Genomic DNA, 10,424 nt, shown 5'->3' with positions numbered 1-10,424 from the left:
GCAGCTATATGATACCGTTGTCAGTTTTGAATCAAATTAAAACCGTAGTTTTGAAATATTAAAACATAACTATAAATGTTCATTCGTAGAAATTAATTTCAATTTAATTTATATGACTTATATAGGCAATGCTATATTTGGAAAGCAAATAAAACCAGGGACCGTTATCATTATAAGCAATATTCAAAAAAATCAAAAATATTGTAGTTATTTTGAGTTTTATTGATTTTGCTCAGAAATAATAATGGTTTTTGAGTTTTTTTTTATACCATATACATAAAAAATAATCATTATTTAATCATTAATCATTGTTATGTTCGAAAACAAACGTCGCTCAGAAATAATGATTATTTTGTGAGCGATATTATTTCGCCTAAAAAATATCACTCAAAACCCGATTGTTGGCGTTCTACGGAGTTATGACAAGATTGAAGTGAGTTCTTGTAGGTTTAACTGTGCTCCGTGGCTTAAATAAGATAAATAGAAGTAAGATGCAATCTGAGCCCAAAGTCATTGCAAAATCTTCCAATTGTAAAATAAATGAAAATGAATTAATAAATAAATTCATAATTGAAAAATTGCTTTTTTTTATTACTTCATCTTATCGGTCGCAACGTAAGTAGATCTGTGAACGTGGAAGTTGCGAAAAATTAGTTAAACAAAAATTTATTAAAGCAACATAAACTAATTTTGAAAAAAATTGATTGTTGAGAGAATTGAACTCATATTTACCGCTTGGTGTGCTAACACAATAACAACCTGCCCACATTTCTACTTTTCTATTAAGGGGCAGAGCTCATATTTATCTTGCCTATCAAATTTTCTATATGTAAATGAAAATTAAAGGCCCACTTTTTTGCGCAAATGATTTAATTTTCAACACGTTTTATATATGAAGCAAATACTTTTGATACCCGTTTAAAGTATATATATTCTAGATGAGGATCAATATCCGAGTCGATCTAGCCATGTCCGTCTGTCTGTCCGTCTGTATGACCGTCGAGATCTCTGAAACTATAAAAGCTTGAGATTTGGGACTAGGCATGCAGATTCTAGTATTTCCTAAGCAGTGAAAGTTTATTTAAAACGGAGCCACGTCCACAAATCGTGAAAGTATGTACTATCGCTCTGAGACGAGCTAGAAGGTTGGATATCCAGTTCGACAGATGGCGCAACCTAAACTTCGGTTGTTATGTACGGGAAATATTTAGGTTGAAGTTTTATGGCTGAGTAACGGATATCTAATAGTCCGGGAGCTCGACTATAGCGTTCTTTCTTGTTTTAATTTTAAGGTCAATTTGTCTTTCACGAAGTTTTCAAATGATTATGATTTATAAGGTCTGTTTGTAGAAACATGTATAAAGTAGTGGAAAAACCTTTTCTGCACGTTGCAGTAAAATTATGCTAACGTTAATTAGCATATTTGCAAAAAAAATTACAAAATTAAACTTAGTATCAGTCTTTTTAAAAATATATATCAGTACCTTAATAACTAACATAGCATGTTTTTAAGATTAAAAAGATTTACCTAGGTAAGGTAAAAGGTAGCCTCACATCTTTTTAACTAGGTAAGTTATAAGGCATACAGAAATTGAACCTAGGGACGTAGCTAGGTAAAAGTATTTAGGTACACCTCAACACTGACTATATCATAAAGCTCCCATGGATAATAATAATCGGAATATTACAAAAAATTACAAATTTTAACTTTCCTAAATATTAATTTTTTTTAATATCTTTTGGACATAGTAACTTATGAATATGCTTTTAATTTAATTCAAATTGGAGAACGATATCATATGGCTTAAAATCATTTTAGCTTTAATTGAAATGTAGATGTTTTAAAGACTAATTTATTTTTCACTAGCTGGAATAACTTCGGCTTGAAAGTTTCCTTCCTCTTTTCATAAACTTACATTTATAATATCCACACCTCCTTACACTTCTTTGAGTGTTACCTCTTAGTCATACAACGAAATTAAAGGTGCTGATCTTAACATGTGGTTTATTGGACAACTTGAGAAGCTAAAATAGTATAGGATCCACTGCCACTATCCAAAAAACGAAAGGTTTATAATTATTTAAACTTTTTTTTTGCTGGCCCAGCAACCCTGTCGGTTCCTTTTTGTGACCCATTTTGTGTGCTTGTGCTCCAGCTTGGAAGGGAGATGGAGTTAAAGACTGCGGCCAGACTCCTGCGGATCAATGTTCGACACCCACTGCACGGGGTTGATGTAAATGCTGGAAATGGTTCCGCGCAGTGTATCGAAGCCCTGGTTGAGGGGCACCGGCTTGGCCCGCTTGTCCACCTGCTTCATCCAGTTCTTCCAGGCGCCCTGGGAGCGCTTCTTGCGTTCTTCCTCCAGCTTTTGCTTGTTGTCCTCCAGTCTGCGCAGACGCTCCCTTTCGCCCTGCTGCTGCTCCTTCTTGATGCGCTGCCACTCCTTGATCCGCAAATTGGTGACCTCCGGCGGCACCTTCCTCATGGGTCCGGCGCTAGATCTAGAGCCGCACTGGTAAAATATGTATCATGATTTAATATTAAAATATTTGATTTGCTGTGTAAATATAATATTTGAAATGGCTCCTATTTGTTTGAAATGCGTTATATGTCTTAAATTCGAAGTAAATTTTAAGACCATTTTGGACGGCCGTCCACGTAGAGACGATGATCGCCGAAAAGCGTGCGGAGACTACTATATAGCCGCACTATAGCAATCAAAATGTATCGCTTTCATAAGAGTTTATGCATTCTAAGAGCTGAAGAAAGTCATTTGGTTCCGAAGAAACGGGGTAAATACGCGTTCTTAATCATTTCATTTCTTTTGTCCTTCTGTCAAAATATCAAAGCGATGTTTAAGGGTCCTGACCCCAATTTTAATGCAGCTCGAGCTAAAAAAATTTTTAAAACCCGATAGTTTAGCGGGAAAAACGGCAAGCCCACAACATCCAAACGTCTAAGGCAGTGTTGTCTACGCGGACCACTTGCGAGTCAGCGAGCTACTCTGCCGGTTCTCTGCCGACACCGACAGTGTAAACGGTGGTGTGGCTTTGGCAAGCGTCCTTGGTTTAACGCACGCAAATGCAAGTTAACATGTCGTTGTATTTGTTTGGACATCACTGGTCTAAGGCTACGGAAACTGGCTAAATATCGCTAATTATCGTTTAATATCGTATTTTTAAGGACTATTTACGTTTCAATAAGTTTTGTAATAAAATCAGCCGTGTTACTTAACAAGGCAGCGTGTCGATTACAAAAATAATTGAATAAAAATAATAATAGAATAATAATTGTCTCAAAATCTGATATCAGAAGGTCTAGCAGTTGAGGGTGCGTTCGTCGCGGTAATTTTACCTCGTCAAAAGGTGTTTTTGTTTGATAGAAAATAAGTAATAACTGGCTTCGATAAAAATCATGAAATTATTTCATTTACTACGTTTTTTACCATTGCGGAGCCGAATCCGGATCCGGACATCGAACCTGATCCCGAGGAGGAGCTGCCCGAGCTTGACTGGCTGCTGGCTTTCTTCCGGAGGAGCTGCTGCTGCTGCTCCTTGCTGCGGCACCACTCCTGGAAGCGTTCCTGCGACAGCCGCTGGCGCTGGGCCGCCTCCGCCTCCCGCTTCTCGCGCTCCAGCTTGGCGGCGAGAAGGCTCTTCTGCTTCTGGGCCGCCTTGCGCGCCTTCCAGTCCTCGAAGGCCGCCTGGCCCTGGTGCCCCTTGGTCTCCTCCAGGCCCTTGTAGAAGGTGGACGTATCCGAGGCGCCGCTGGTAAGGCTCAGCGAGGGCACCACGTTGCCGCCGTGTCCGTCCGCGGGCTGCAGGGCCCCGCCGTACATCGACGACCAGCTGCAAGTGGACAGCGAGGAGCCGTCGTGGAGGCGCTGGCTCCGGTCGTAGGTGCGACTGGACAGCTGGCTGTGGTCCGATTCGCCGCCGAGGTCCTTGGAGGCCGCGGCAGCCTGCTTGAGGAAGGTCCTGCCGCTGAGGCCATCCGACTGGTCCGGCTTGAAGAAGGTCTTGCCGCTGATGTTGTCCAGGCTGTGGGTGTCCGGCTTGAAGAAGGTCCTGCCGCTGAGGCTGTCCAAGTTGTCGAGCTCCTCGGCACGCTGCGTCACCGTGGGCGTGCAGCTGTCGAAGGAGCTGAGGCTCTGCACGTCCTGGTCGAAGTTCATCACGGTCTCCGTGTCCGTGGCAGCTGCGTCATCCGCCTTGCGCATCCTGCTCTTGTGATCCACCTCCTCTGGGTCCACATCATCCAGGTCATCTGCATCTTCATCCGCGAAGTTGAACATGTCACTGTGCAAGGCATCGTTGGCCTCCTCCTCGTCCAGCTGATTGCAGAAGCTCGTAATCGAGTCCGTTTCACTGCCCGACAAGTCGATGCGATCCTCCAAAGAGTCCTCGTATGGTAGGTCCGCATCCGCATCTGTAGTTTCCTTTTCGGGTTCCACTTCGCCACGGACATCGGTTTCCCCCTCTGCCTGACCCACGAATCTCACGGTGGGCGCTCCGTGGGTGCGGTTCGTATAGCCCAGCACCGACTCGGCCTCCTCGTCACTGATGTCCGATGAGGACAGTGGGCGGAGGGTGTGCCGCCCAGACACCTGCTGACGGTCCACCACCGAGCCATCACTGCTCCGACGCGCAACAAAGGCCATTCCGGCAGTCTGCGAAGGATCGACAAGAACGAGAGGATGTGGGAATGGATTCAGGAAAGATTTCTATCGTTGTTGTTGTCGAGAAGGCTTGTTGTGTTGACTGAGTGTTTGTGGATGGAACCTAAACACAGCCTAGCTGAGGGTTCAAGCACAGACTGCTCAGGCTGAATAGGTGGGCCATGTGTCGTAGACAATAGACAGTAGACAAAATTTGTGAAAAATATATAAATTCCGCGAAAAACATCCAAACTATCTTAATCTTTAAAATGTTTTAGTGACATAGGTAAACAGAAAAAATAACACTGTCAACTTGATATTCTCAGCAGAGGGATATAGAGGGAAACGTTGTCCTACTTTTGTTCAGGCCTACAAACATTTGATTTTAACTGAATTAATACTGATTTTCATTGAAAGAAGTATCCTTTCATTTACATATTTTTTTCGTTGCACAACATTTTAACACAAAATATTTAAATTAGTTCCGTTATTTGATCATTTCCACATCATCACATTCAAAAAAAATTGCCCGACTAGTCCTTCTTTTTCCAAGTGCTAAAACTTGAGATAAACAATTAAATATACATGTTAATGTCAAATTAGCGGTAAAATGGTAAGTAATCCACATCCTAGGAACAAACACCTTGTCAAAATTAATTTGGTAATTTAAGACTATAAATTTATTCGAGTATATTTTAGGCGTATTTCAAATTGTTGATTTTGTTATTGTGTTATGTGCTCTAAGACGCACAGTAACTGGGCATATATTTCGACCTTTTAAAACCAAATTGTGAAGTTTAGCTGTTCGAGCCAATTGCAGGTTTTGTGACCTGAAGTAAATAATTTATCGCAGAACTTTATGAGAGTAATGAAAGACGCCCTCTTATTTGCTCGTGTGGTAGTGATATGTAAAAGTTAGTAAGTCTATGTGTCATCAGGCTATTTCTTTTTACAAATAAAACCGTTGTAATATACGCTTATCACAATTGGCATCTATGCTTAAAAATAAATATAAGCATACAAATTTTTTCAAATTTATATATATGTCTACTTGTTTTGAGGAACTATTTTCTTAATAACAGGAAGGCTTACTCTGAAAACTAAAGACCTTTTAACAAGACTAAAAAGTCTTTAAGCCCTTTAACATACAAAATTCCTGAAATTCAATTTTGTGGTAAAAAATTACTAAACATGGGACTAAATAAATACACTTCTAAAATGTGGCCATTCGGACCGCTCCCGCCAGGTATTTAAAGTTTTTACCTACACAGGCATTTTCTAGGACAGCGTGTTTAATGTTCGTCACAAGTCTTAAAGTGATTAATTAAAAGAGTGGATTTTACTGATTTTTATATTTAAACTCGCAATAAATACATCTAAAAACTCTTCTGAAAATCAGTAAAATTTTCCTTAAATTTCTGTATTTTTTTTTTAATTGAGGACGATCTATTTTTGTTTAACTTTGAAAATTGTTTTATTTCAAAGTGCATTTTAAAAAATCCGGAAACTGCGACTTTCTTAATTTAGTTTAATTAAAAAATTGTTGAGAGTTTTCGACATAATATTGTTTTGACATTGTTTGGCCTCTTTAAATAATAAAAAAAGATTCAGTAAGTGCCTTGCAGGAAAAAAAGTACTGATAAAGTTGAACATATGTACTTAACTGGGCTAAACTGGTATAATTTGTAATACAAATTAATTTTTTTGGCTTTATCGATAGTTTAGTTTAGTATTTGATATTTTTTTATCGTACGACATTGTACGACATTAATCTCTTTGAAATTTTTGTTTTCCAACACTATTATGACCGGAATCATTGCTCAATATTAAAAAAAGTCTTAAAATAAAGTTAAAAAATTACTTAATTATGAGCAAAAATTTAAAAACATTCGTACTTTCTTTCAAAAAAAATTTTCAGAGTTTGCTTTTTCTTTTCGTATATTCCAAAGTAATATGTCTAAAACTAAAAATATTTAAAATGGTCCAGTTTCTTTAAAATTGATTTATGAAGATGTCGCAAAATGTAATCAATATGTTTATTCGCAAATTTGTATGTGTATTTCACTGGTTACAGCCTATGAATGTTGTAAGTTGAGAATTCCATAATGTTAAGCGTTATACATTTTATTTGCTTCATAAATTGTATTTAATGAAAAAGTGGATTATAAATTTATTAAACTCAAAACATTTTTTTTCAAAGTGAATCAATAAATCGAGAGAGAAGTTGTTTTCAAATTTCTGCGCTGACATTTTACAAATTTGATATTTTTCTGACGGCGCCAGACGCACGTACACGGACGTCCAGACCGAGCTCGAGTCCGGCGCAAAATGAAAACATTTTAACTAATGACAAACAATTACTTAAACAACGAGTCGAAGGACAGCGAGAAGGGTGAAACCAAAGGTAATTAAAACTCTACACCACACACATATCGGCACGACACACAGTGAGGTGTGGATGGTGGGTGTTTGAGCGTAAAGTCGCCGGCTCAAAAATCGTTTATTGTACTATGTGGGTCGTAAGTTGGTTGGTATTCCTTTTTCTGCTCTTGGCCAGGTAATGAGCGGCTTTTTCGTTTTTAATGAGTTTCGGCACACACGGAGATACAGCTCACACGCGGCACTCAGGTGTAATAAAAAACTTATCGCAGCTGGCTTTTAGGCGCTTTGGGTCACAGCGTTTGACAAACACAAGAAACTGATTTTGTACGTCGTTAATTGTTGTATCGTCGGTCACCATCGTCTTGGCTCTCAAATTAAAACGGAAAGGTGAGTGACACAATTAAGTTGGTCCTTTTTTCAACGAGCTGCCAAATGACTTGTCAAAAAGTGGGCGTGCCCGGTTTGTGGTTTGCGTGTGCCTTCTATAATAGGTCCAATGCTCTATTTCAGGAATCAGGTCAAATGACAATGTGTTTTAAAATCCGTTAGCCAAATCGTTAAACATTAAAGAGCACAGAGCGGGCTTTTGTTTGGATATAAATGTGGATCAATTATTTCATTATACCCTTGCAACGCAGTAAAGGAGACATTTCCGACCCTATAAAGTATACATATTCTTGATCAGTCTCACTAGGAGAGTCGATCTAGCCATGTCCGTCTTTAAAACTGAGAGCCTATTTTGCGTAGAGACGGACGGACAGACGGACAGAAGGACAGACATACTAGAACAGTCGAAGCAAGTAGCTGAATACATATATCTAAAGTAAACTGCGTTTTGATATAAATAAAACAGAAAAAAAATTTTGCCTCAAAAAACTTTAGTTATATTCAAACGGGTTCAAACGGGTTCAGACGGGCTCTTCATTGAAGAAAAAATCCCAGTTTTCTTTCTTAAATGCTTTCTTTTTACGCAGATGAGTAAAAATTATGACAAACAAGAAGGGAATCACACTGATGTGTGGCCGAAACATACATACAAAGCTAAATAACTACGGTCTCAGAGTGGCATGACAGAGTTTCACGATTTGTGGGCATTAAAGTGGGCGTGGCCCCTTTTCAAAATAAACTTGCTGTGCTAAAAATGACTAGAATCTGCTTGTTTTTGAGATCTCGACTTTCATACGGACAGACTGACTGACAGACAGGCGGATATAGCAAAATCGACTTGGCTATTGATCCTGATTCTGATCGTGTTGCATACTTCTCAACGAACGCTATACAAGGCATAATAAAAACTGCCAGAAAAGAAACTTTATTTTACAACAAATTGAGTACTGAATGATATTTTAATCATATTCTTAACATATTCTTTAATGTTTTGGGAGCAATAATACTTAAGCAAATTTTAAATCAATAACACTGTTTTTTTTAAGAACTCTTTTGTGTATGCTTCTCAACATTGGATTGTTTTAAGCCAAAATAGTTATTTGAAATTTTAGTCAAATTATACCAGATGGATAAGGGCTATAATTATGATAAAACATAACCATTTCATATAAAAATCTACATACTGTGACAAGCACCATTGCAATGAACAAATTGGATCAATCATAGCAACAATTTATAATTTGCAATTTATGGTTTAATTTCGATGTTTTCAAATGTTTTTCTGAAAGCCAAAGTAATCTTTACTTCTCGGTATAAGTTGGTCCTAAGAAAAATCAAGCATTTGCCCAAAAAAGAACCAATTTTTCTAAAAGAGAGATATAAATTAAGATTAAACTGTTTATTGCTTCTGAAACACTTCAACTATAACTTGTAAAGTTCTCTATATACTAGGCTACCTCCCAAGTGTCTGGTCTGCATTTTTTGAAATCGCTGCCAGCAAGGAATTTTAGGGCAAATACATGTTCTTGATTTAAAAATCTGTAATTTTTATAAACTGTTGCATAGACTAAAGAAATTTCAACAAGTGGTCAATGCATTATGAAAAGTTTCAGTTACATATTTTAGGCACGCAACCAATAAAACTTTTGTTTTTAATCATAATTGTATTTTTTAACCATGTTATTGTCACGGACCAAGCCATTGATTATTGGGTGATTGTTCGCTGGTTGTTGGTCTTTGGGCGTCCGTTTAATTAAAAACGTGACAATTTTACCTGTGGCCAATGCGGCGCATATTTCATACGCCATGTGTAGCCACTGACCGACTCCCCGAATGACGTTGTTGGAGCCAAGCGAGACTACTGCCATTTGAAAATATATAAAACGATGTTTACATTCATAACAAACATTTCACGTTTCGCCATCGAATGTCGTTACATTTCACTTTCGCCAGCCGCAAATTTAATTAAGTGTATGAATATGACGTCGGTGGAGAACGAGGCCACAGGGGATTGTTTTTTAATCAATGAAACGTCAAATTGAACTGATTAATTTGGCTGTTAGCCAAATGAAACCTTTTTTAAACCGTGTTCACGATTGTGCGTGTCATTGCGACTTACCAAAAACTCAGATGCTGATGATGATTCCTAATGTGCCCAAGTCGCTAGTTATGAAGCCACCTGTATTTCCAGCAGCTAACTCGTGGCTGTGCGTATTAAAGTGAAAAGAAATATACTTATTTCTTGATGTTTCTGAATATGTAAGAGTATATATGTGTTAAATCCGACAGCTCCAAAAAGCAAATGCCCCTGCGATCTGTGACGATTTTACGTAATTAAAGGGAGTGTAGCTGCCAGACAGAACTAAAAAGTCATTGACAATCTTTCCACCCCAATCTCAGTCTCTTCATTGACGTCTTCAATTCTTTGGCAGCTCACGCAAAACACGATTTGAAGGCTGAACTGTCTTGCGAACCGCAAACAAATCAGATAAGCAACTCCAAGAAAAGAAAAGAGAGTCCGTGAGGTGGTGAAATAAAACAAGACAACATTGGCAAGCGAAGTTACAAGTCCAATTTACTTAAGTGACTAATGCCCAGCAAACAAGTTCCGACAGTTGAATATTTTAGTCTGCCTAGTTTCAGGAGTAGCGCACGCAAAAAGCGATTCGTTTATAATATTTATTTTTGTCTGCAATTTTTAAAGTTCCAAAACCCTAATTTTAGCTTTCACAATTTCGTTCCTCTTAACCCACTACAAAAACAATTTGTTATTAAGTAATTATATACGAATTTAATTTGATTGTGGTTTTATTTTGGCTAATTCAGGACGATGCAATGCAATTACCAAAATGAGAAAACTGTAAAAGATGCCTAACTTCCGGGAAAGTTTATTGCATAAGCCAATAAATCTTAAAATAAGGCGGCAGAACGGACTCAAAGGACTATTAACTCAAAAACATATAAATAAAACCCGACTTGGAACATTTTTTTGTCTAT

The 10,424-nt window shown here is 38.1% G+C and overlaps 1 protein-coding gene across 2 annotated transcripts; it reads right to left on the bottom strand.

The window, feature by feature from the left end:
* Positions 1 to 1,991: 1,991 nt before the first annotated feature.
* On the bottom strand, positions 1,992 to 9,750 carry LOC128253414 (uncharacterized). Of its 2 annotated transcripts, XM_052981783.1 has the most exons (3): positions 9,547 to 9,750; positions 3,447 to 4,670; positions 1,992 to 2,513 (listed from the first exon to the last, which is right to left on the bottom strand). In XM_052981783.1, the coding sequence occupies exons 2-3, from the start codon at positions 4,659 to 4,661 to the stop codon at positions 2,175 to 2,177; spliced, it is 1,554 nt and encodes a 517-aa protein (XP_052837743.1). In that variant the 5' UTR covers positions 4,662 to 4,670; positions 9,547 to 9,750; the 3' UTR covers positions 1,992 to 2,174. The 2 variants fall into 2 exon arrangements, with proteins under 2 accessions (XP_052837743.1, XP_052837742.1); XM_052981782.1 differs by lacking the exon at positions 9,547 to 9,750 and having other exon boundaries at positions 3,447 to 4,835.
* Positions 9,751 to 10,424: the final 674 nt, after the last annotated feature.

Source organism: Drosophila gunungcola, assembly GCF_025200985.1.
Source record: "Drosophila gunungcola strain Sukarami chromosome 2L unlocalized genomic scaffold, Dgunungcola_SK_2 000008F, whole genome shotgun sequence".
Classification (NCBI taxonomy): Eukaryota; Metazoa; Arthropoda; class Insecta; order Diptera; family Drosophilidae; genus Drosophila; species Drosophila gunungcola.
Note: the sequence above shows the minus strand (reverse complement) of the source record. Positions and strands in the feature narration are given on the sequence as shown.